Genomic DNA, 27,207 nt, shown 5'->3' with positions numbered 1-27,207 from the left:
GTAGTGTCAAAGAAATAAAATAAAACCTTTACGAGATGAAAAAGAGAAAAAGCTGAGAATCTTCCAATATAACCCCCCCTCTCTTTTTTCACTGGTGCCTAAAAATGAAACAGGAGGAAAGCACAGACCAGCAGAGCGAACAGGACCCGCCTTTCATATCGATCATTAATTAATAAAAGAAATCATCACCTTTGTGTATGTGCTATGGTATAATCGAGTACGAGTTGAGCTGATGAGTAAAAGAAGACTATATATATTTGTTTATTTTATAAAACATCTGAACACAGAAATGCTGTAGAAAGTCAGAAACAGTGAAAGTCTGTGAGCTGAGAGAGTGTGAGCACCATCACTTCACTTTTCGGTCTCCTTTAACATGACTTACCCTGTAAATCAGAGGGACGGTGTCAAAAATAAATGGGACGACAAATGCTATGGTCCGAAGGGCTTTACTTCTCTTTGGGAACTGCAACTCCAGGAACCTGCGGAGGCCAACAGAGGGCAGCGATCATTTCACTTTGTCATCTCCTCGCCTTTCAAAGTAGCGCGTCTCAGCCCAACCTGTCGAGAAGCTAATGTAAGCACTACAGCTATGCAAGAGTAAGTCCCTCTAATCATATTACTCCTTGGCTTTGGTGCACCCTGCGTTCACGACACTGAAAGAATACAGAAATCAAATACTGTTGCAGATTAGGATCAGGCCGTTTACATTTGACTTAAAAGACACCAAAGCGCTGAGGATGCAAAATGGGGGAGGGTCACTTGCTCAGTGTGACCCTTCTTTGTCCTGATAAAGTTCAGGAGTTTTGGACACGGTTCACTAAAATATTTGTAGTATTTAACCAATGCAAACTCCATTCAGACGCAGTATTTGTCAGTATGAGAGGAAGAAGGCAACCTAAGTAAACTAAACTATTCTCATTATAGACCAGGGGTAGGCAACTCCAGGCCTCGAGTGCCGGTGTCCTGCAGGTTTTAGATCGCACCCTGGGTTAACACACCTGAATCAAATGATTAGTTCATTACCAGGCCCATGGAGAACTTCAAGAAATGCTGAGGAGTCATTTAGCCCTTTAAATCAGCTGTGATGGATCATGGACACATCTAAAACCTCCAGGACACCGGCACTCGAGGCCTGGAGTCGCCTACCCCTGTTATAGACTCTTCTCATAAGACGAAAGGCCAAGGAGGAGTTCTCCCTTCAAGCACGTACTGTTGAGCTGGCAGGAGTACCAGCCTTAAGTGTCCTATAAACTATTCTGAATTCTAAATATTTGGCTTTTGCAGGTGGCTCCTTAGCTGGGCCGCAGGCATGGACGACTTCTATTTTGCTTTGTTACTGTACACAGGATAGAGCACTGAATTTCCTGAAATACCTCTTTCTTTAAACATACCAGTACACTACACATGAAAAAAAATGGAATTAAGGCAAACTGTTGGTGCAAGGAAGGTGTAGAGGGCAAGCCTACGCTCGAAGCCACTGTGGTGTTCACCATAGTCACAGTCCAATAACTCCAGCTGTACTTATCTTGTCCATTTAACAGCTTTATTGGATTCCATCGTTTGTATTTGTTGTTCAACAGTACTTAGTATCCAGCATCATTTTACATAAAATCACATAAAATCAGCAGTCACAAACTGTTTGCTCCTTCCGACCAACAACACCTGACGCTAATTACATGTGTCAAGGTGTCTACCTTAAATACAGTCCCATAAACACACCATGCTGTAAAAACACTAAAAGTGCACACATAAGGTAACAACACACAAAAAAAAATGGCTGCTACAGGAGGAGCAAACAATTATTTGGAAATCTATTGTTCCACAGAAGTGAGCTACATTCAGTCAAACTCTGACATCCAAGTTTTTAAACTCACAAGGTTTATTTACCTTGATTTGTGCACGACTGTAAGATGCAGGATGCTCAAAGTTGAATTTTCTAAGCAAGCCTGAGGACAGAGAGGATGTAAACATCAGCTTCTTACCTGGAATAGCAGGACAGGCTGGTACAGAACACCGTGTTTCCGATGGCAATGGGAACAAAATGCTGATGAAGCCAAGTGTTCACCCAACACTCTGGCATGACGTAGTATCCGTAGCTTATGGCACATCCTGATTTAAAACAGGAAATTAAAAATATTTATTACATCAACTGACCCGAGAGAAGCCTGAACAACTAACAGCTGATAAATAAACATATTTCATTCTGACTGCAGGACAATAATGTCAGGCAAAGAATTTCAGCTACAGAAACTGAGACAGTGAAACTTTTATTTTAAATATGTTGTTATTAATCCTCAAAATACCTGCAACATTCCCCCCCCCAAAAATTCAAGAATGGATTCAAAGCACACAAAAAAATTGAAAGCTGCAACTTTATGCTACAGTGTCTTAAAAAACAAACAAAAAAACAAAAAGAATGGGGGGGGGTCACCAAAGAAAGAAAATTAGCATTTTGCAAATAGTTTTTTATTAATTAATATTACACTGGTGACTTCTACTTCAAATACTTTAAAAAAGATCAAAGCAGAAAGAGAAGCATGTCATAGAGATCTTTGAAACTAAATGAGGCTGTTAACTAAAATCAAGGACTGTTATATGAAGCAGAAAAACAGTGCATAGTGTATGTGGGACTTGTAACCCAAATAAGTAGCTCTGATCTTTCTCTCTGGAGAAACGCCACAATCAAAGCTCTGCCTGCGACCGAGTGTGCGCTGTATTTTTTTTGTCCTGCAGTGACACCGCCTGCTGATCTTATTCCTGAGATGGACTTTTGAGCATTTTAAACTGGGTAAATCTTGGCCCTAAGAAGCTTTGTGGTAGATTACTAGTGAGCCAGCCATGGGCCAAACCCCCCCCCAAAAAAATAAAAAATAAATAAATAACAGGACTTCCAAGAGGGCCTCAGTTAATGTTTAACTGCTGGTTTGGCTGGTGGGATTCTGTATATGGTACAGAGATCATATATATATAGACAGATAATCTGAAATGCATGTGCAGTATATCAATCAATATCAAGTTGTCTTCTTGTACTAGTGCATCTTAAAAAATAGATACTTTTTTTTCATAAATTATTTTTTTAAGTTAATTTGAATATACTATATATTTATTAAAAATAAGGTGAAATATTTGATGCTTTTGAGTTTTAATTTTTATGTAAATGGATCGTTTCTCATTATCTTAGATTCATAGAAAATTTCCGAAGACCAATGAAAATGTTAAACTTCTGAAAATGATGTTCATTTATACTCTCAAAAACGCCTGATATATTTACAACTAATGCATGAAGAACACAATAATATATTTTTTTGATCTGCTCTAGTATGTGCTCACCCTCAAATATGCAGGTGGTGGGGAAAAAGTTTGCAAATGAACAGCTGCGCAACAAGCAAACCTTCCTTAAAAAACAGGAATGTTCAGTTCCCTCTTTGTGGAAGTTTCTTTTAAAAGCAGGTGCGTGCGGGAGGGAAATACTATTCATAGGAGAGCTGGTTATGAAATCAAGCAAATACTGGAGCCATGAAACCCGATCCATTTTTCAGGACGGTGGCAGAAAAGAGAGTAACATTGTTTCCGTGTGCTTTGAGTGCGAGGCATGTCTGATTTCCATATAATCTCAAAGGCTAACACAAGCAAAAATGCTTTGAATATTACTGTGGAATGGAACTTACCATGCAAACAGTTCAGAGGAGAAAGAAAGCAACGTTTCATCTCTTAGTATGGGATGCATGCACTATTATGGATAGACCTTAATAAAGGAGCAGTCATCCTTAATAAAATGCATGATGGTTGATCAGCCTGTTAAATGTGTGTATTAAAACAGAACCACCTCAAACTGTCTGACTTTACTGTGGTTTGGAGTGTTTCAAGCACCTCGGCCTTTACCCGTTAAATCGAAATTATTCTGTGTGTTATATTCTAAACTGTTTTCTTAAGGTGGAATCTACAACCACTTATTTATTTACCAGGAGATGGAGAGACTGAGGAGACGGTCTATAAACAAACCTCTTTCCTTCACGTAGTTCAAAGATGGAAAAGATAAAGAGATGAAATTCTGAGCATTACGTTGTTTCCTCCGTTGATATTTGGTTACCTAGTAACGCTATCACGCGCTAAAGAAACAAAATACACCCCCAGACATTAAACACCGCTGTGGCGTCAGGACTTTTGCATTCAACCCCCCCGTGCACAAAGATTTACTACCTACAACCAGCCTGGATAGAGCTCACCTCCAAATGCTCATCCTGCTGCTTCTTCTCTGCTCAGAAAGAAGACTTTGTCTCGGGTGGCATGACCCATGAAGCAACGTAGCTTTAGCTTACTGTAACTCAGACAACTCAAACTGAGACAGGATGACACAAAACCATGTGACACATTAATCTAAAGTGAAATCTCATGATATTTCTTGCTGCGTGTAGCTGCTCCCTAAGCTGAAAAAGAACTCATGAAGACCATAGCTCGCTATAGCAAGTATCTGGTATCAATTCTAGGTGACTTCCTTGATGAGTTATTACAGTCACAAGATTTTCAGAAAACCTGACCTCTGACCTCTGACCAAACTTCTTCTGTTCACAAAGGTGAGTGTCCACACTGACCACCCGCCTCCCACCCAAGCAGGATGATGACAATACCCCATCAACTTTTCACAGCTGAGGGGTAAAAAGGATGCGACAGCTCAGAACGTCTCCCAGAAACAAACAAACAAACAAAAAAATCGGGACAAAATAATCTTCTTATAATCCACAACTACTTCAAAGTTAACATTTTCATTCTGCTTTTTACACAGATCTGCTAAGTAGCTACTTATTTTATACAGACATTTTTTGTTGTCTTCTCTAGTGTTGTTTTTTACCTTGGCCATCTGTTTTTATCTAACAAAGGCAGACGGGGAGGTAACAGAGCTGAACTGATGTCTGTATAAGAAGCAAAGCCAATAACACAGAGTGATGACACTGTAGTGTTAGACTTCACATCCCTGATTCTGCAGTGCTGGCGTGCTTCTTAAAAATGACACACTGCGTCCCCTTGGGATTGTTCAGGGAAACAATCAAAATAGAGTGTCATAAAGAGTGGTCTCAGAGGAGTGTGAAAAGAGCTACCGACTCCTCTTTATGATTTCAAGATCGTCCTGTTTCTTGGTAATGTACAATAACATCAAAAATGCTTTTAGGACTCCACCACCGGGGGTTTCTTTACCTAAGCTGTAGAGGCTGAGAGCTCCGTAGTCAAAGAAGTAGCAGATGTGGCGGGACTCTGCGGACATGGTGCTGAAGGTGTGTGCACAACTGGACGTGAAGGGGTAAACGCAGATGAGCATCATGTACACCAGCAGCGGCCAGGTGTAGCTGTCAGTCAGGAAGTTCAGGGTAGAGCAGAGAACGCAGAAACGCCACAGAAAGTACCTACAAAAATTAATTAACAAATTAAAAATGTATATATACAAAAATGTGACCCCATACAGGTACATGTAACTGATGCTACCGTGTAATATGTTGGCATATGCTGTTTCCAGGTTGTAGATTTACTACAGAGAAGTACTCTGTGACTGTGTTTCTTAATTAGCAATGTCACTGCTTCTCTCTGACATCCTGTGAGCTTCAAAGCTCTCTGACTTTACTTGTGTATTTTGATTCAGACTTAGTGAATTTTGCAGCTGTAGCCTCCACATTTCCCCACCTGTCTGTTTTTCTCTCCAGCACTATGAGAATTTTCAAGATTACATCTTTAAATCTCTGACTTTCAGTGATCCTTAGAAACTCTGTCGTGTTTACACAGCTGGAACGCTGACAAATGTTCACTTTACCTCTTGCTTTGATCATGAATATAACTAGACTTGTTCAAGTCTGGTGTGAATGAAAGGACACCAAACACAAAACTCACCATGTTGGGAGGAAGTGGGTCCAGATGTTGATCGTCTCGTTGTTCATTTGGAAGCTGCTGAGGATACAGTCCAGTGCTGAGCTCCTTGGGTGACGGTATCCAGAGATGATGCCGTCCTCCCTGAACACCTGCGGAGCAAGCAGACAATCCAGGTGACAGGTGTGAAATTCAGCCAATCCTCGAAAAGGAAAAACTGATCATCAAACTTCATCAGTAAGCAGAGAGTTTGCAGAACCACTGTATCGTTTAGTTACACTACAGTCCTAATGATGCTGGGTTTCTGAGGCCAATATCAGTATTTAAAAAATTAAATAAATAAACATGTTCATTTTCACATTCCTCTAAATATAAAACCTTATTAGATCCTTTTGATAGTCATCATTAAAATGCTGATATTTTTATATTTTCATCGATCTGTTGTGGAAGAAATGTTAAAAAACAATGATCATTTCCACAAAAGCCAAGTTTGCACCAAAAACTACAGAAAAAAGTTAAAAAATATGTATCAGAACTTTACTAGTGGTAATTATTTTTATCTAGCCCCTTAAAGTGTCTGTATAAAGTTCCACCACTGTTTTCATTACATATTGTAGTGAAAACTTGTTTCTTTATGGTAAAACATCCATGACCGGATCCATCTGGATGTTGTAAGAGGAAAAGATGTTAAGACAAACAAAGATGACAACTATGTAAATATTTAGCAGGAGGGCTCTAATATCACTGCCAGTTCGCACAGATTACAGTACAGCACAGACTACAGTGAGTTAAAGGGAAAGTTCAGGTCGATGGTAACACGTTAGATGTTATGATTGGGTTTTTGAGATCTACTTTATTCATCACACCAGGTTCCCAGCAAGCTTTATATTAAAGGCTGTCGGTTTTTACAGGTATTACCGGACTGTACACAACTCAAAAAATAAAGTAGAACAATATAACTGGAGTATATGTTGCTGATCCCAGCAACAGTTTTTAATGTTTTTAGATGTTAAAAAAAACTCTTTAAACTCTAATAACAGAAAACCAAGGGCCTAATTTTAGTCTACACACTGAACTCATGGCTGGAAACCATGCTGCAGAACTGCTGCATGCAAACTATTTGTCACTTATGAGATAAGGTCACTACAGAAGGGAGGATGGCAGCCAAAGCAGATGCTTGAACTGCAGGGCTCTGGCTCCTGCTGACAGTCTCACAGCCACAATCAGCTACCACGATTTTTTTCTGCTGAAGTGTGAAGATTAACCCTCATATGGCAGAACCATTGTGTGCAAATACACTATGGCTCAGTTTCCGAGACATGGATTAAGCCTAATCTTAAACTAAACTTCTTTCAGTTGAGATTTCTTTACTTTATGTCTATGACTGGGCTTAATGCATGTCTGTGAAACTGGCTGTATGTCTGCAAGGCTGCAAGGTGCAGTGGGTCAGGGTTCGGAGGTAATCACATGATGAAATCCTGGTCGTGGAAGCAAATAAAAGCCTTGAAGTAAAAATACAAACACGGAGGTATAAAAATAATATTATGCAATTTATCATCAAGGTTAAGTGAGACAAAATCCTAAATGTCTGTGGATTTACCACACAGTTTAGACTCTGTGTAGCACACTGTGGTCATTTTTTAAGGGTGTGGTGAAAATATTGCAATAGGGAGCTTTCAAAAGTTTCAAGACAAAATTAAAACTAGTTACAACTAACTAAAACAAACCAATCTGATTATTTGATCAAATTAATAAATTTTCTCCCCCTCCTTTCAGAAAAAAACAACTATATTTAAAGCATATTACTCTCTGCTGTGCCTGTGCATTGATTAAATGATGCAACCTGATGAAACAATAATTATCATACTACAAGAACAGCAAAAAAATAAGAAAAAAAACAGGTTGCAAACTCATCTGTAGCGCATCATAGGCTCATTTACATGGAACAAGCTGAAAGACTACACAGCATAAAAATATCTCTCTTGGCATCGCTATTGTTTGAAGCTCGCGTCATTCGTAAGGCCGGGTCATATCCTGACAGACAAACCTGAGCGTTTCCTGGTGTTACATAAGACAGTAAGAAAAAATAAACATGCATTACATAAACAGAAGAATGGATGCTTGGCTTTATAGACACGACTATTGACAAAATCATTTCTCTGAAGACTTCTACAAATAACTGATGTCTATAGTATAATAATAATAATAATAATAATAATAATAATAATAATATTAGAGCACTGCAGCTTCTCTGCAATTAACCTTCTGAAATGCTGTATAATGCCACAAATGCTTAAACTTGAGTGGAGGGTTACTTATTTGTCTCATATGTATTTACATTCACCTCTTAGTCCTTAATAAGAGTTTAAGAATACCTTCATCTAAGGAATAGAACCAACCCACCACCTTTTCCCATCAGTTATACGGTCCTAACAGACCGGACCTGGGTACACCAGGTTACTTTCTTACCTTGGGGACTTGGTGGATGTCAAAGAGCTGAGGAAGTTTGAAGCTAAGCATGTCTGCGGGAAGCCTGATGGCACCCCTCCCTCTTTGACAAACTTCCCTGAGCCTGGCTCGCCCCCCACTGCAGAGGACGAGCCACACGGGGTAGTCAAACACCGGTATTCTTGCCGCTAGGTCTGTTCTGTTCGGGTCCCATTTCAAGCAGCGCGCCCAGCCCTGGCTCCACCCAATGCCACTACTGGCCCCAATCCCACGCCACACAGGAAACACTGCAGGGACACAAAGACATGCACACAATCAGACAACAAGACAAGACCAAAACCTTGACTTCCCCACACTGGCTCCCCATGATTATCCATACAGGTTTGGTTACTATCAGTCAACAGTGATGTTTGGTGATACACCTGTGCATTTTTAAGTGTCAGAGACTTTATTGTTAAAATATTTATACATGACTTATGAAGTGATGATCAGATTTTCTGGTTGCTTGGTGTTACTCTGATTGCATGCAAAACCTGTAATTTAAAACTAATTAAATGCACAGTATTAACTGATAAAAGACATAGCTTCATGCACTTCTTGCAGCATCATCAATGCATCATCCCACAGATGTAATATTATCTACAGCTACTCTTAGTACCATTGATGTTAAGTTAGACTCTTTTTCTCCAATTGATCTTTCTGAGTTAACTTCAATAATTACTTCCTCCAAACCATCAACGTGTCTTTTAGACCCCATTCCTACAAAACTGCTCAAAGAAGTCCTGCCATTAATTAATTCTTCGATCTTAAATATGATCAACCTATCTCTAATAATCGGCTATGTACCACAGGCCTTCAAGCTGGCTGTAGTTAAACCTTTACTCAAAAAGCATCTCTAGACCCAGCAGTCTTAGCTAATTATAGGCCAATCTCCAACCTTCCTTTCATATCAAAAATCCTTGAAAGAGTAGTTGTCAAACAGCTAACAGATCATCTGCAGAGGAATGGTTTATTTGAAGAGTTTCAGTCAGGTTTCAGAGCTCATCACAGCACAGAAACAGCTTTAGTGAAGGTTACAAATGATCTTCTTATGGCCTCCGACAGTGGACTCATCTATGTGCTTGTCCTGCTAGACCTCAGTGCAGCGTTCGATACTGTCGACCATAATATCCTATTAGAGCGATTAGAACATGCTGTAGGTATTACAGGTACTGCACTGCAGTGGTTTGTATCATATCTATCTAATAGACTCCAATTTGTGCATGTAAATGGAGAGTCCTCTTCACACACTGAGGTTAATTATGGAGTTCCACAGGGTTCAGTGCTAGGACCAATTCTGTTTACATTATACATGCTTCCCTTAGGCAGCATCATTAGAAGACATAGCATACATTTTCACTGCTATGCCGATGACACCCAGCTCTATCTGTCCATGAAGCCAGATAACACACACCAATTAGTTAAACTGCAGGAATGTCTTAAAGACATAAAGACCTGGATGGCCGCTAACTTTCTGCTTCTTAATTCAGATAAAACTGAGGTTATTGTACTCGGCCCTGAAAATCTTAGAAATATGGTATCTAACCAGATTCATACTCTGGATGGCATTACCTTGGCCTCCAGTAACGCTGTGAGGAACCTTGGAGTCATTTTTGACCAGGACATGTCCTTCAACGCACATATTAAACAAATATGTAAGACTGCTTTCTTCCATTTGCGCAACATCTCTAAAATTAGAAATATCCTGTCTCAGAGTGACGCTGAAAAACTAGTTCATGCATTTATTACTTCCAGGCTGGACTACTGTAATTCATTATTATCAGGATGTCCAAAAAACTCACTGAAAAGCCTTCAGCTAATCCAAAATGCTGCAGCAAGAGTACTGACAGGGACTAGAAGGAGAGAGCATATTTCTCCTGTTTTGGCTTCCCTTCATTGGCTTCCTGTTAAGTCCAGAATTGAATTCAAAATCCTGCTCCTCACATACAAGGTCTTAAATAATCAGGCCCCATCTTATCTTAATGACCTTGTAGTACCATATCACCCTATTAGAGCACTTCGCTCTCGCTCTGCAGGCCTACTTGTTGTTCCTAGAGTATTTAAAAGTAGAATGGGAGGCAGAGCCTTCAGTTTTCAGGCCCCTCTTCTGTGGAACCAGCTTCCAGTTTGGATTCGGGAGACAGAAACTATCTCTACTTTTAAGATTAGGCTTAAAACTTTCCTTTTGGCTAAAGCATATAGTTAGGGCTGGACCAGGTGACCCTGAATCCTCCCTTAGTTATGCTGCAATAGACGTAGGCTGCCGGGGGATTCCCATGATGCATTGAGTTTTTCCTTTCCAGTCACCTTTCTCACTCACTATGTATTAACAGACCTCTCTGCATTGAATCATATCTGTTATTAACCTCTGTCTCTCTTCCACAGCATGTCTTTTATCCTGTCTTCCTTCTCTCACCCCAACCGGTCGCAGCAGATGGCCGCCCCTCCCTGAGCCTGGTTCTGCCGGAGGTTTCTTCCTGTTAAAAGGGAGTTTTTCCTTCCCACTGTCGCCAAAGTGCTTGCTCATAGGGGGTCATATGATTGTTGGGTTTTTCTCTGTATCTATGAAGCGCCTTGAGGCGACTTTTGTTGTGATTTGGCGCTATATAAATAAAATTGAATTGAATTGAATCATCAAGATTTTTTATTTTTATTTTCAGAAAATAAATTCCAGTAAAAGGTTGAAGACAAAGTGGCTAACAGCTATTGTGAATTGTAATTTAGGGCACTGAAGGAAATGATGATGTGCTCATCATTAAATCTGACCACCTGCTTTGTTTTGGTCATCACTTTGATCCACTGAAATCCACTCACACAAATGCACCACACCGGATAACTGGTTCATCTGATGGCCCCCACCGTTAAAGTTTATATGACAGAGTCCTCGAGTGTGACATCTCTGTGGACTGGAGCAGACGCTGAGAACAATCGCGTATTGTCGTCGCTCTTGAGACCTACCCAGACATTGATTTAAAGAATGCCCGGCATTGTCACACTGCAGAGGCCTGTGACCAAATGCAAAAATGTAATAAGAACATGTTTGTGTGAGCCACGGTCTTGCTGACCACTGCCCACTGGCTCACAATGGGAGTGTGAGCATTGCAACTGGATCATGTGGCAGTGGAAGAGGGCAGCCTAGTCTGAATTAGACTGATTTTCTTTAACAATTTGTGGACAGATAGCAGCATTATTTACCTTTGGAAGTAATGGCAGCAAGATAGGAAGGCCAGGATGGTCAGCTGGAGCCTACCGATGCTCATGACTGTTAAATACCCACTGCATTATATCTAACAACATCTAACCATTTCCTTCTCCAAAAATGTATCTTTTGCCTTGTTTTTACCCGTGTCTGGTAATATGTATTGCACTAACACCTTCTGAAAGTTGAAGTAATGCACCTGAAAGAAGAACACGTTTAACTGCCAAACACAGGAGTGATAAAACCTGTGTAGCCTGGTGAGGTTTGATGCTACGGTTAAAACAGGTTAAACATGCACAGCAAAGACTATTGCGACTGAAAAAGACGTTCTGACAAACAGTAAAGCTAGCACCTTACAAGTCTATCCCACTATGCACATACTCTATAGTATTAGGCTCGAATTGAATTAGTTTAGAGCATTTCTGGCCTCAGTTACCAGGACAAAATGTCCTACCATACTCCAAATTTTTTAAGTAGTTTGGAGAACATGAAAAAGAGTTCAAGGTGTCCAAATTCCCCAGATCTCAGTCCAGTTGAGCATCATCCCCTCTGGCAGGGTGAGAGCAACAAGAAGGGGCCGCTGCTTACTGCACCCCAGCTGCAGGCCCCGGCCTATTAACAGTGACAAAGTGCGCTTTGTGGAGGCTAAAGCCTTGAGAGTACAGGGACCAAAGGATGACTGTTACACGCTGCACTGGATGGAAATGAGGCATCTCACAAACACACCCACACACACATACAACAGAGTCCCACCATTGCTCAAGTGCTCGGTGCACTAGCATGCAAGCACGCTGGCACAAATCCTGCATTCACTATGGCTGGAAAGCATAGCTGCACACAAACAACTTATAATACCACAGCTTGAGTTAATAATAAAAGCTACTGACAGCCACAAGGTTCACACCAGCCTAGAAAAAAGCTCATTTAGATTCAGATCATTGGCAGTGTGCCACCAATCATTTAGTGTGAGATGTAGGTGTGTTTTTGTTGGAAGGTGTGTGAATGCTGCGAATGTTAATTCTTTGTACTCAGCTTCAGGGACCAAAACAAGTGAAAGATATATGTTTTTATATTGAATTCTAGACGGATCAGTCAATGTTTAAATGTGAAATGAAATATGAAGAGTCCCAGCCTTCTTCTTGGGACTCTCATGTTAAAGCTTAACAAAGTTAAAAAGCATATTTACAGCTTGGTACACAAAACAGTTTTGGCCTCTGTGGATAATTTCCTCCTTCCCAACAAATGTATGGGTTGGGAATTTTTCACACTGATTATACGTTCTGCATCCATAAGTCCACTACGGTCTGATTGATGCAAATTTCATCATAGAGAGTGAGTCCAAAGGTCCGTGCTGTTGTTCGCATGGATGGCGATTTTTTTGTGAGTGTATGGACTCGTCTGCAGAGACTTTGCACTACAACACATCAGCGGCACTTATGCAGAGGGAGGCTTTAAAGAAGACTTCAGAGATATAGAACAAGAATAGAACAATAGAACTTGGCCTATGGGCTCAAAATGTGGTCATAAATATTTTGTACTTGTAAAAAAGATTTGTATGTGTAAAAAGAATTTGTGTGTGCGTAAAAAAGATTTGTGTGTGCGTAAAAAAGATTTGTGTGTGCGTAAAAAAGAATTTGTGTGTGCGTAAAAAAGAATTTGTGTGTGCGTAAAAAAGATTTGTATGTGTAAAAAGAATTTGTGTGTGCGTAAAAAAAGATTTGTGTGTGGACTTAGAAAAAAAAAACCCTGCAAGTTACAAGTACGAATTTTGACCCCATTTTTCTTCCTTTCATCTGATTGGTCAATGTCATGTCAATCACAAATGTAACAATCCAATCAGAGAACAGATGGGTTTGGCTGTCGGAGGGGCGCTTTTTTGAACTGCAGGTCCTTGAAGGGTAATACAGTTTGAAGCTGGAGGATCTCTATATAAATATCCGATAGCAGCTAGGTCCCCTAACTTTCAGCAGCTGTTGAAAGGAAAAAGTTGTGCTATATCAGTGGTTAGAAATACCATTATTACTTTAGGATTAGTTTAACACAAAGTCAGGGCTGACCCAGGACCATTGCTGTGAGTCACAGTGCGCAGCATAAAAGTCCTTTCACATCAGACGCAGGATGTGCTGCTAATGCTAACTGCTAACTAAAAGCAAAGGATCCAGAATTTGTTGTGCTGGCTGCTGGGCTCTGTGGGTTTTTGCAGCAGCTCTACCTGTACTAGATGCACCTGCTCCTTGTCTTTTCTATCTCTGACTTTATGTCCTCTACAAGAGTTTCTGTTTTTTTTGCTGGTTCTTCAAATGTTCAATAAAAACATGTATGCTAATTCATAACGAAGAAAGCTTTGTAATGAAGACTGTCATTTCCAAAACACTGCCCGCCCCCACCCCGCGGTCCGCAGCGCTGTTGAAAAGGCTGTGGAAGTCCCTATATTAAACACGTAGTCCTGTGACACAAAAATCACCAAACTCGGACGACCACAGACTGGTTTCCTTCGTGGTGATGAAGGAAAACGCTGGGTTGGCATGTAAAAGGGCATTTATTCCCTTCAAAGACCTGCAGTTCAAAAAAGCGCCCCTCCGACAGCCAAACCCATCTGTTCTCTGATTGGATTGTTACATTTGTGATTGACATGACATTGACCAATCAGATGAAAGGAAGAAAAATAGGGTCAAAATTCGTACTTGTAACTCGCAGGGTTTTTTTCTAAGTCCACACACAAATCTTTTTTTACGCACACACAAATCTTTTTTACGCACACACAAATCTTTTTTACAAGTACAAAATATTTATGACCACATTTTGAGCCCATACTTGGCCGTCACATCTCCAGGTGTCTGTGTCTTTATCCACAGCAGAGTATAAGGCTTCCAGCCTGCATTTGTGCCTTTTGGAAGCATTTCTCATGGAGTTATGTGACAGGATATCTACCGTAAATTATCCTGCTCCATGGTAGAGACCTTAAAAGAAGATTGTGCTTTAGTTTAAAGTACTCGAGTTTCACTCTCCTGTTCATCTGTTACTTGGGGCTGGGCGGTACGGTGGTGCGATGGTTAGCACCAGCTAGAAGGTCCTGGGTTTGAATCCAGACTGCGACTGTCTGTCTCTCGCCTTTGCCTGCTATGTCTGCTAAATTATTTCAAGCAATACTACAAGCTGATCGGATATTGAAAACTGACAAAAGGTCTTGTGTCTCCAAGACCTGAGCTCTTTACTATTACTAGTTTATAATAAAAGTGAACTAAACATTTGCCAGGTAAATGCTTTTAATGTGAAGTTCCAGCAGAAAGAAATATTTGAACAGAAATCCACTTTTTTCTCTGGAATGTCGCCAAAGACATCAGGTCTGCAATAATGCAAATGTACAAATACTGCAATACTTTAGTCAGTGGGACACAGGCTCAGTCACCTCCATGTTAGACACTGACTTAATGCATTTAAAAGAACATTTCTGAGATAACCATTTTAGGAAACAGAAAGCTTGAATGGGTTCCCAGTTCACCTTCAGTGCAGGCTCAAAGAAAAGCATCAAACATCAAACACAAGAGGCATCATCCACCTGTAGCCTGAAGCTCAGGACCACAGGCAAATCAGCACAACATGCTGAGCATTCAATAAACAAACAGCGCCTGAAAAAGCTGATAAGCAGTCAAATGAGGGAGTGCCACCTTTTTCTTTTTTTCTACACAGCTTTGGATTAGAGGATGTAACCAAACAAGTGGAAAAGTACTCTAGTCGTACAAGCACAAGTTAATGAATGTGCCAAAGACACTACAGCTCCATGACAGGCTCAAAACTTGAGCCTCATCTTCACCCCACCCTTCTTCCTGAGGCCCTGCTCCCTTGACAGATTAACTGAGCCATTCGGGAAGCCCTCTGCAAGGATGTGTTCAGATGGTAAAATGCACATAGAAATTTGTTTGTTGGACACACACATTGAGTCTCATTAACACAGACGGGAACAAAAAAAAAAAAAAAAAAAAAAGGTTTAAATCCTGTGAAAATATCAGTAAGAATATCTCCCAAACTGTCACCCTGTCCACTACACGCGAGGTGTTTACATGTGCTTGTCTGTGAGCGCTAAAGGCACCCACACTTTCTTTCCAGAATTGTGAATTGTGATAAACCTTGCTCAGGCATTTTCATTGGCCTGAGGTGTCAGACTGCACATTTCCCACAAAGTTATGCACGTTCACTCTGCGCTGCACGTGTGACAGTGTTTGTCAGCATCTTCAGGCTCTGCTCAAACACGTCCAGGACAGAAGACGACAACCCTACAGAACGCATACATTAAACATTTCAGAGGGCTTGCCGTCGGTTATTGCACCATCAACCATTCCCATTTATATTAACAATTACATATTTTATGAGTAATGCAGTCTGCTGTGATGATTTTCATCCTCCAAGCATCCACCCAAGAGGACAGGCCCGCATAGGCTACAACCGCCTGTTTGCGTTCAACCCATGAGAAAATTAACAATGAGCAGGGAACCAGTTTTTCAAGTTAGGAAAACTCAACTGTTCCTCAGCACATGCAAAGTCTGATTGTGTCACATTAGGTCCCAGCAGAAAAACTGGTGTACAGCAAATTTCACGCTAAGCTTATTATGCGGAAAAACTATTTTAAACATCGATTTAGTGTTTTAAGTCTTTTATCAAGCTACATGCTCACAGATCAGTGGTTCAATTTCACTAGAACACTTAATCTACCGTATACTAGAGCTGGATAAAACTAAATATTTAACCTAAAATAATTTTATAGATCTATGAGACAATATTGTCATTATGAAGTTGACTGAACTCATTGAGAATTGTGCTGTGCCAGAACGATCATGTTGTTGGGATAGCGGTAAAGCCACATTGGGTTAGGCCGACACATACAGCGTAGGAGGCGCGCCTGTGCTAATATTTGAGCTGCTGCAGCCGCAGACACCAGCATGTTAGGAGTGCGAACGAGACAAAAGACAAAATGACAGCAGAAAGTGTAAATAAAAACTGGAGTGACAGTGTCACCAAACACGATGCCCTGACTCACACAGCCCGAGGATCAAAAGTTGAGGTGTTGAAAAGAAAGGTCAGAGGAATTCAGCAGTGTGGGGATATTTTGGCTGTTTGAAGCCTGGCAAAGAAGCTGAGCAGCCCGCACTCCACACTGCATCGAAGGCATGTTTCCACAAAGGCAGGATATACTGTGGCAAGACACGATGCCAGCAAAGCAGAGTCGAAAATGTCGACTTTAAGTGGCTCATTAAAGTAACTGACCCTCATTATCAACTCCACAGACAGCACTTTCCTAGCTATACATGGAGTGGAGAGAGACAGCTGAACAGCTGTGTCACACTTCACTACCATATCTGATTGTTGGTCAAGTCACATCTGATCCATATGAGGCTGACTGCCCACTTGAATTAAGACAGCTTGAATCTGCGCAAAATAAACGATATAGTGCAAAGACGGCTATTTTATTTAGAACTGATTTTGTTTTACTGACTAGCTTATTTATTTGGAAGAGACCAAAGAATTCAGTTTAGCATTTTCTTGTGTTCTTTTGTAACACTTGAAACATTTAAGTGGTCATAAGAGCACACTGACACTTTTATGTCAGAGTGCTCTTATTTAGTGCCATATCTGTACCTATGTCATTTATTTTAAATACATCATTTTGTACAGTATATTTAACATGTTCAATTCATAAAGTTTTTGTTTCCATATCATTCTCTCACCCACTCAGATAAAAGCTATTGTCAAGCCAACTTTTCTTCTCATTGGCGGACCTTCACAATTAAAGTTAGAATACCAGGTGGGCGGGGCTTCTGTGCTTACAGCCACAGCAGTATGCCAGAGATGATCATACTGGGGAGCAGAAACCAGAATGTCAATGACACAATAGCTCATTCAGCTCACAATCCATCTCTATTCACAGGCTTTCTGCCTGCAAACTGGCAAATATGACCTTGACTGCAATTTCGTAAACACCCATTAATGATGTCTGGGTGCATGTTTCTCTAAAAATCTGGCCAATACTCTGGGAACAATTCTTCTCTATTGTGGACGGACACCTCGCCATGGCATAAACTGCCTCAAACGGACGATTTAGAGCAAACTAAAGCCTCAGCTTTGGTTTGTATAGGAGCTAAATGTTTTCAACTTTGGTTCATATAGAACCCACGATTTGAAAAGAATATTAGAAAAGCATTCACCCCAGAAAACACAATAAAATATTATTTTTGAATATGTGACATTTCTTAAAGCCTAAGCTAACTTATTCAGTTTATTTGTCAGAGGTATTCTGTTCAAAGGAAGTCTTCTCTCCACTCTGTCAGGGTTTTTGGCTTTCTATCGGATTAAAAGAAACAACCTGAAGACGTTATCTTGGACATCTTTCACCACTTTCATAGAAAAATGAATGACCACAAGCAAAACTAAGTACCCACACACTAAATGTGGATGCTTTTATAGCACCAAACACTACCAAGCTGTGTCCCATCAGTGTCAGTGATAAGTATGGATGCTGACAAGACTGTACTCTTATTTAGTGTCATTATTGATTCTGCTTACAAGTAGTCTTGTAAGATAATATAAAATATACAGAGTAAAATTTATACAGGTGGGGAGATGCTCTACTGCAATAATTCTGACATCATTCTTTGCAAAAGAAATTGTCCAAAAAACAAAAAACATAAAAGGAAGTGATAATGTCTCAGGAATGTGACTCTAAAACAAAACTGGAACTGGCTTTTGATTCCGAGCATCCAGCATATAATGATGTAATGCTGAAGAGAGAGAAAAAAATGCACTAATTCCTGGAAGCTTGACTATAGTTTGTACTGCACATTAGGTGGAAAAGTGAGCTCAAATATGTGGCTTCAGTCATGCTTGATGCCTGAAAGCTTCATGCTCACCTGCAAGACGACTGGAGAACATTAATGTCCCCATCAGCATCCAAGGCAGAGGGCGTCTGCTCTATGACTCAAGATTATGACTGAGATTTAAATGCTTTTTAGATAGAAGGTAAGCAGGCTTCTTGTTAATAATCCCAAAAATGCTTTAAGTGGAAAAAAAAAAAACAAGAAACTGAAACATAAAAACAAATGATTGTGTTTATCGGTTACATATGAACTACGCAACCCTGACTCAGTATTTGAGGTTACTTCGAAACATAATGGGATAACCCTGCAGACGGAATGTCCACTCACTTGATCATGTGATATGTTTTGTAACTTCCCTCTGGTTGAAGTCATGCTGCAATGCTTCTCCTAGGTGTTCCTACTTCATCACGCCTTTTCTGGTAACCGATTACATGCCGCATAAGGACTGCGCACTGTTATGAAACATGTTGATTTGACTTCCTGTGCCAGATCAAAACACTAAATCACTATCAGTTCTTTCATTTCTATTGCATTATTGATTCAAGTGGACCATTGAACTACCCAGTTCTGAATACTTGGCACAATCTAATAGAAGAGTCAGCCAGGGAATGCAGTATCAAATGGAAACCAGCTGACACATTAAACATGATACAAAAGAAAACAGGACCGGTTTGACTCCAAACTGAGATAAGGCAGCAACTGCCAAAAACAATGAATATGTCTAAACTAAACAACTAACCTGGGAAAAAGCCTGCAAATACCTGCTCAGGTGTCAGACTTCTCATTTTGTGCAACAAACACATCTTTTGTTGCACAAAAACTATCGTTAAATCCAAAAGACAGCAGAATTCCTCTAATATTTCTGACCAATTCATTTTTGTTAAAAACACAAAACACAGTTACTCTTCGCATAGTCGTATTTGGAGGACATACAGTGTCGAAATAAAAAAAAAAACTTAATAAAAATGCTAATAAAAGGCTCCAAGATAAAGTAAAAAAGCAACAATCAATTTGTCAAAAACACTTTTATGTTTTGATTTTCCACTGTAGGGAAGACTAGCAATGCCAAAACCAAAACTAAAAAACTTGTTTGTTTTTAAACATAGGCAACAATTATTCTAGAAAAATTATTTTCTGATCAAATTTATTTATTCATTTGCTTAATCTAGTTTTCTTTTATTAAAACACAAAAGGCCACAACTAACATTCGTGAAGCTTAAACTTAAACCTTTATGTAATTATTTTTCTATTATGTTATTTTTCTTTTTTCTTTTTTTTAAGTTGTTTTTGGCGAGAAACATAAGTTCTTTAAATCGTCGTGGGAAAAAAAAAAGTTTCGCTCTTCTGGCAAGTTCTTACAATGTGGAAAAACCCATGCTGGAAAAACACTGCAAGAGTATTCGCCTGAACACATCTCCAGGGAAACGGTTCGGGAAAACATGTTGGTCACATGCAGCTAATTCTCATAATAACTGTCTCCGTTCTTCAACAACGTGTGTTCTCTGTTTTCTCCTCTTTTCCTTCCCAATTTCCCAAACGCGACATTCCAAGAATTCCTACCCTAACACAAGCTGGATGAAAAAGAAAAACGGTCTAGATGCTGGACTTCCAGCTGCAGACAAACAACAGTCTCTGCTGTAAAGAGTCACAGCTGCAAAACTTCAACCTTTCAGCGACGGACAGCGAGACCAAAAACAGAGAATGAAATCTTAGTGTGTGTGTAACACAAATATTCTAAATGCGCAGACGTACCGCGACCCTCGGGCATGGGGAGGGATTCCTCTCCTTCAGTCCGCGTAAAAACGCTGAAGTCTTCCTGTGGGCGACAACCAGGGCTGGGTGTCTTCACTTTCCCGTACCTCGGCTTCACTGTGCAAGGTCTCCACACAGCCTCTTTTTCTCTTCTCCCACGCGAGCCAGTAGGAAGCGCCGCTTCGTGCTCACGTGGATCGCAGGAGTAACAACAACACGAGCCATGTGTGTCCACCCTGTGAGCGCGCGCTACTGCTGAATGGACAGTGACAATGGTTTGGTGTAAACCGCGCCCAAAATGGCAAATTTGGTAGTTTCCCTACTGCACATATTTGTATATATACATATAGGGAGGCATACATACTCATATTTACCCAGAGAGGTAGGAGCAAGAATTTCCATATTAAATGTATTTATATAGCTACATGCATGGGGACTGAAACGTCAAAAAATAAATACGCATAACGAAAAAAAGGTCAATAAATGTAAGCAACATTTACATAATGTGACATAAACTGATATTTCCTGTTTATTTTGTATGGAGGATCGAAACTGACAAAAAATATGCAAAAATAAGTTCTCTCCGGGTATTCCAGCTTCCTCCCACAGTCCAAAGACATGCAGTTAGTGGGGTTAGGTTATCTTGTTAGTGTAAATTGCCCACAGGTGTGAATGTGAGTGTGAATGGTTGACTGTCTCTCTGTGATGGAACAGCAACCTGTCCAGGGTGAACCCTGCCTCTGACCCCTGGCAGCTGGGACAGGCTCCAGATTCTTAGTCTTTTAATGACATTTTGTACTGCAGATGATGAGATAATCAGTCCTTACAATTTTACACAGAGGGACATCAGTCTGAAATTGTTCCACAATTTGAAGATTCTGCCCATCTTTACTACTCTGTCCTTCGAAGATGCTCTTTTTATACACGCAGTCATGTTACCGACCTACTCCCATTTAATGAGGAGAAAAATGTTCCTCAGCCTGCTTGTTTTTACTTCACTTCATTTTTCAGCCTTTAGTTGCCACCCTCCTGAAATTGTAAATACTTTGAAAATTTACAATTTAAGAAACATTTGATATGTTTTAAAAATGGAACTGTGGAAAAAAATGTGTTTATGACATTTGCAAAATATTACATCACATTTTTATTTACATTTTACACAGAACTGCAACAGTTTTGGAATTCAGGCTTGAAGTATGAAGGACTGAATATGACAAAACTAGAAATTTACAAATTCATTCTATCATTCAATTATTTATTTATATGCATGGTTGGTTTTGTATAAGGTATGGCATAGAGGTCATAAAAGTAAAAAAAAATGTAAAACTCATAATCTAGCACATTTATGGACTTTACTTTTCTGCATTCCTCCTAATGACCAGCAGAGGATGAGGCCTCTGTTTGCAAAATAAACAAACAAATAAGTAGATAAATAACTGTTGGCTTTTATTTATGAGCTCAATAAAAACGTTACTGATAATTTTATGTCCTCATTCACTTCTCTTAGTATTATTTGATACAACATGATCTACAGTAAAAAGAGACTGAATATTCTTTAGGGCATTGCTTTCAATGAAAACCAGTCAACTCAAACAGAAACTAATGGAGGCAGGACGGTAAAGAGGAAATAGTAACCGTGGGAAAGAGTAAAGTCCTGTGAATCAGTAACGTGGGTCTAGTGGTGGAAAGAAACAGTACATTTATTCAACCACTGAGGACTTATAAGTGCAGTTTTGGGGGGTTTTGTTAAGTAAGTAGTACTTTTTAAGCATTTGTTGATGTTTATGAATGTGCAGTATTTTAACATGAAAGTTAATAAGTGATTATATTTGTGGATATATACTATGAAACACAACCAGCAGCACGGTGGTGCTATACTTAGCACAGTTGGCGAAGGGCGAGGGTTTGAGTGTTTCTGTGTGGAGCTTGCATGTCCTCTGCAGGGCTTTTCTCTCAAGCTTTGTGTCCCAAATATAGTGCTTTGTGAGGGCTTATCATATTAAGTAAAACTAATATTATCTAAATTTTGGCCATTTCCATAAATGCTTAAAAAAACAACTTCCACTTCGTTAAAACTCGTGTTAGCTTATATTAAGCTCAGTATGCGCTGCGTTATGAAGCCACAGAAGTGGCTGTTGCTTCAAGCACAAACAATAATTACTGACATACCTGGTATTAACTCTCCCTCCTTTATGTTGGAGATGTTTTTGGCTCCAGGGCTGCCCAACCCTTTAGACCTAACAGCAGTGTAACACTATGACTCAGCTCTTAAGGAGATGTACAATTTGGATCAAGTGCAAGACCAGTCAGTAGGCCAGTGCTCCACCACTACGGTCCAGACTGAAACTTTAGCCTCCAAAGATAGCGTGGTAAGTATAGAACAAAACACAAGCAGAAAGGGGTCAAAGTTGAAAAGCTGGTCATCTAAAACCTGTAAGCAGATAGATTAATAAATTATTATTACAACTGTAAAATTTCTTAGGGATGTTATTAAAAAATGCAAATCATTTTAAAACTACTTCATATAAGTAACTGCGATACTGACCTAATTACTGAGTAATAATTGGTCTATAACTTTCCTTCTAAGCTCTCATTTCATGAAACACTAAAACTGAATTGATAAGAAGTTTGATGATAACAGGTAGTAAATATCAATTAGCTATGGGTGTCTTGCTGTTAACAGTAAAATATGGAATTGTAGTGAAATGTTTGCAGCCTAAATAAAGCTTGTTAAAACATACATGATCTCTCTCTGCTCAGATCCCTTGTGGCTTATTCACTACCCTTATAGATATGATTTGCAGGATTACTGTTCAGGTTAGTATTCAATGAGTTTCCACAAGAAGACTGCAGAAACGTGACAGATTTTGGCAACACTGTAGCTGCCAATTTGCTTTTTTTTCTTTTGTTAAAAAACCCCTTTATCGTGAAATTAAGCATCACATTACCTCGGTAAATGAAATAACAAAAAGCATCTGATCATGACTCACTTTTGACCAAAAGCTACTTTGGTTTGGTTTGTTTCTGCAGACCTGTAATATATTTGAGGTTTTAACCTCGCGGTCCTCACTGACTTTGAGACTTCCTCAAACACCACCATGACAAAACTTCTTTGGTTTTTTCCAACATGTCTAAACAGCCATGAGATGGACTGTTACATAATGTGGTGCACGCATTCATGCCGCTCAGAGGAGTGATCCTGAGGACTTCCACTGATCTGCTGCTTTTATCTTTCAGTAAAAAAAAGAAAATTAAAAATGACTGAAAAAAAGTTACGCCAGCAGCCCCTTGCACCCAGAATGTGGCCTTCCTTCCTTTAGAACAACATTTAAAATATACATAGACAAAATAAAGAAATAGCCCTTTTTTGAGAAGCACAGATTTAGCTACCTTCTTCAGTGCTGCTGTACTCGAGCTGTGTTTGAATTACAGCTCCTGGGTCGTTGCTGCCCATTTAAATAGTGCTGACCTGTTAACTGGACAGCACATGTTTCTCTGGCAGTGGGGGCAGTGGTGATATTTTGTAGTGCAGTGCAATTTTAGTTTTCTTTAAGAGGGTTTAGTTATTATTTTATCCTTTGTTTGCTTTGTTGATCTTCGGCAGCTTAAACTGACAGGGTTTTTGTAGTTTGTTTCAATACTCATGTCTTAGTTTATCCTCCTTGTGTGTCTTAGTAAGGTTGTGTTGCTGGATTCTTTCACTTGATGCTTGAGGTAGATTTTGGCCTCAAATTATTATCAAATAGTCTCATATTCATTTTATGTCAGTAAAATTTAAAACATTTTTCAAAATCTCCTGTACGTGAAAATGAAATGTCTACTTGGTCAGAGGGAATTATGCTGCATGTTAACAGGTGACAACCACCAGAATCCGGAGGAATCATCCTCTGGAGAGGATGCGCTCACTGACAGCATCGTCAAGCCATGATTGTCTCATGACAGAGGTAAACACAGTGATGTTAGTGATACTGGTTAAATACTGGAAGTCACTCCCTAATGCCTCAGCAAAACCAATCGCACCTCTAGCACGGTGACACTTCCTCAGGATTACAGTTACTCAAGTTGCCTGTGACTTGCTGTCACTTCTACTTTGCACATGATTATTTATGTCAGCCTTCTCATGAACCTGCAGGGAGACTCTTTTGTCTAAGCTTTGACCAGATAAGACATCCTGTTTTATTCAGCACCAGACAAAGATTCAGTTTGTGTCAACACAATCTTCACTGCCATCGTACATCCTGTTTGAGTTCATCCAAACTCAGAACTGTGTGACTTTAAACACAAAGGACATTTTAGTTTCACGCATGCCTGCCTGACAGCACCGCTTCATTTCACTGCACTATTCAAACCAGCTGTTTGAAAGATTAGGAAGCATTGAGACATTTCTTTGCCGCATCATTACTGGCTAAAAATTTTAAATTCCAAGTTGGAAACTGGGCTCAGTACTACATATGAATGACATACTTGCCAAAATATGTCACTGATATTTTAAGGCTGCTGAAAAAAACACTGCCTTTGCTGTAACGTTTTGTCAAAATATATCCAACAAATGAAAAACACCCACATCAAATCCATCTGTAAAGCACATTACCATGCATTCTTAAAATACCCTTGCATATTCACCAGAAAGAAAGAAAAAAACCTGAAGGATTGGCCCCGCCTCCTTTAACGCAACATTAGTTATAAAACTCTCCAGCACATGTGCAGTGACCCCCAGCTGCACATGTTCCTCCTCCCTGAATGAGATCATCAAGTTTGTCTGTTTGGTATTGTCTCAAGTTCAAGTTTGAACGTTTTAGGGCTCAAACATTAGCATTAAATAATTCATTAAAAATGAAAAACATATTAAGAATATTTAGTTTTACTTTGCACTGTGTCAGTAATCATTCAAATGATATCAAGCACATCACGAATGAGCTGTTAATACTTGAATTCAATGAGAAAATGACACAAGTGCTCCATTCAAGATAAGAGGATTATCAGCCAAATGCATAAAAAGTAACGGAAAAAGTGCTGATAAGCACAAAAACCGGACAGTTTACTTTCATGAATATGTTAATGATGTGTTGCATCTTCGCTTAAAGGTTTACGATCATGTATTACATGTAAAATTTGAAGTTATTTTAACTCGGGTGTAGTGATAGCTTCTTTTTTCACTGCCTGAAATTACAAATACTAAAAGTAAAAGTACCTTAAAACCACATTTGAGTGCATATGAGAAACGCGTCGCGTTACTGTGCAAACTGTTAATCAGAAGCAGCTTTACAGACTCTCCTGTTATTATTGCAAGTACATAAAAAACGCTAAGCAGGAGCACGCAGGCGCGAACGCGCGTAAACAAAGCCTGATGCAGGATGCGCAGCGCAAACACGTGTATGGCCTGAACATTGCGACACAGTACATTTGTACGGTTTCCCCCCCCCCCCGCAAATTCCTATAAGGAGTTGCGACTTACGAGGAAAACCCTCCAGTTTCACTTTACGGGAGGAAGGGGAGTGGGTGCACAGAATCATTACACAGTTCCTAGAAAGAGATGCACCGATTCGGGCGGGGGTCCCTGCTATGAGGAGAGATCGTCGCCAAGCTTATGAGAATCACAGCAGGACACAGCACTCGAGTCAACCCTCCAGCATCGTGTGTCCGCTCTTGGGTGATTCCGGTGAAAACAAGAGAAGAAACATTTTTGGGGGGAGGAAAGAAAAACTTCCATTTCCATCAAAATGCCCCATTCGGTTTCGTTCCTGTTGTATCAAACACGACCCCTCCTCTACTTCTCTCCCTTTCCCTCTGCACATTCCTGCACTAACAAAATAAAAACACTGCCGGATCCCCTAGTGTCTGAATCCCACCCCTCGGGCTGGATGTGGGGAAGAAAAGAAACCTTGTTTTTCACGATCGGGAGACAACAACAGAGGACATGAGCTCCGGAAACACCGACAGAGAGGGAAACATTTACAGTGACAGTATGAAACAATGAGGCATACTGCTGAACTATTAACAAACAGAAACAAATGCACGAGAGCGGCGATAGGCGCACATGTAGATTTCAACCACAGAGAAGTTACTTACGCATAAACTCCAAGCAGGCGAGACATTTCCCCAAAGCGAGCACAGACCCCTGCATGGACATTTCTCACACAGATTACAGATGCTTTTAACTAAGGGGGGTAAATCTAACAAGTTTCACGCATGTTTAAACCGTTCACCCTGTCCCTGCAGCCCGGTCCTTCCACTCCAAAGTCCCTGCAGCTTCACAGCTTCAGGAGCTCTCAGAAAGAGGATTGATTCGGGTCAGCTTAGTTTCCCAACCCCCTTACCCAGCAAAATAAATGGGCCAACACCGATGCCAGCCGCCTGCTGCTGGGGTGGCACTGGCTCTGCTGCCAGGGGATTGGTTATTCTGTGTGCTCGGTCAGTGGTGGGCACTGGGCCTGGGACAGAGAAGAACACAAGAGATGGAAGAAAGAAGAGAACGAATGGCACATGGAGACCTAGTTTGAGAGAGGCCTTGGATAGATTTGCAGAGTTGAGAAGGTTTGGGTTACTCAGGTTCGCTGCAGGGATTTTAGATCTGGAATTTGAGTCTTTGTGTTTTTGTTAAAGTCAGACTCCTACTCAAGTGCAAAAGCTTTAGCATCAAAATATTCTCAAAGTACCTAAAGATCTTAACTATTGATTCACTGTATAATCACACTTTTATGTTGCAGCGGAGTTTTATCTACACTGCTCAACAAATCAGGGGAACATCACAGCATAATACAAAGTCAGTTACACTTCATGGATAGCAGTGATTCCACATCACCTGCTTTGGTGCAAATCAAAGTGTCAACAACAGCTGTAGTGTGGAGGAACATGACCCCCAGATAGGCTTTTGCAGGTGGTTGCCCCTCCTGACTGATGTCTGTCTAGTTTTGCTATCTTTCAGTGGGACCTGTGCACAACTGGCACAGTGCAGCTCAACTGGGATTACTAATGAACACCAGAAACTGGCAGGGCTGCTGCCGGTCGGCCCTGCTCTCACTGATGAAAGCAGACTCACAGTGAGCA

The 27,207-nt window shown here is 40.2% G+C and overlaps 1 protein-coding gene across 2 annotated transcripts in view; it reads right to left on the bottom strand.

The window, feature by feature from the left end:
* Nucleotides 1-26,481, bottom strand: part of paqr6 (progestin and adipoQ receptor family member VI) — a 32,051-nt gene extending 5,570 nt beyond the window's left edge. The window contains exons 1-6 of one of the 2 annotated variants that reach the window (XM_084944335.1): nt 26,230-26,481; nt 8,323-8,588; nt 5,878-6,005; nt 5,194-5,399; nt 1,983-2,109; nt 383-479 (exon numbers count right to left, since the gene is read on the bottom strand). In XM_084944335.1, coding sequence (XP_084800461.1) covers nt 383-479; nt 1,983-2,109; nt 5,194-5,399; nt 5,878-6,005; nt 8,323-8,588; nt 26,230-26,290 — 885 coding nt within the window. In that variant the 5' untranslated portion in view covers nt 26,291-26,481. Of the gene's footprint in view, nt 1-382; nt 480-1,982; nt 2,110-5,193; nt 5,400-5,877; nt 6,006-8,322; nt 8,589-20,160; nt 20,375-26,229 lie in introns of those variants that run through there. The other variant, XM_084944336.1, reaches the window with a different exon arrangement.
* Nucleotides 26,482-27,207: the final 726 nt, after the last annotated feature.

The sequence above is a fragment of the Perissodus microlepis genome, chromosome 11 (assembly GCF_051167445.1).
Source record: "Perissodus microlepis isolate ML-2025 ecotype Zambia chromosome 11, ASM5116744v1, whole genome shotgun sequence".
In the NCBI taxonomy this organism is placed as follows: domain Eukaryota; kingdom Metazoa; phylum Chordata; class Actinopteri; order Cichliformes; family Cichlidae; genus Perissodus; species Perissodus microlepis.
The sequence above is the reverse complement of the archived record's forward strand: the minus strand, read 5'-3'. Positions and strand labels throughout refer to the sequence as shown.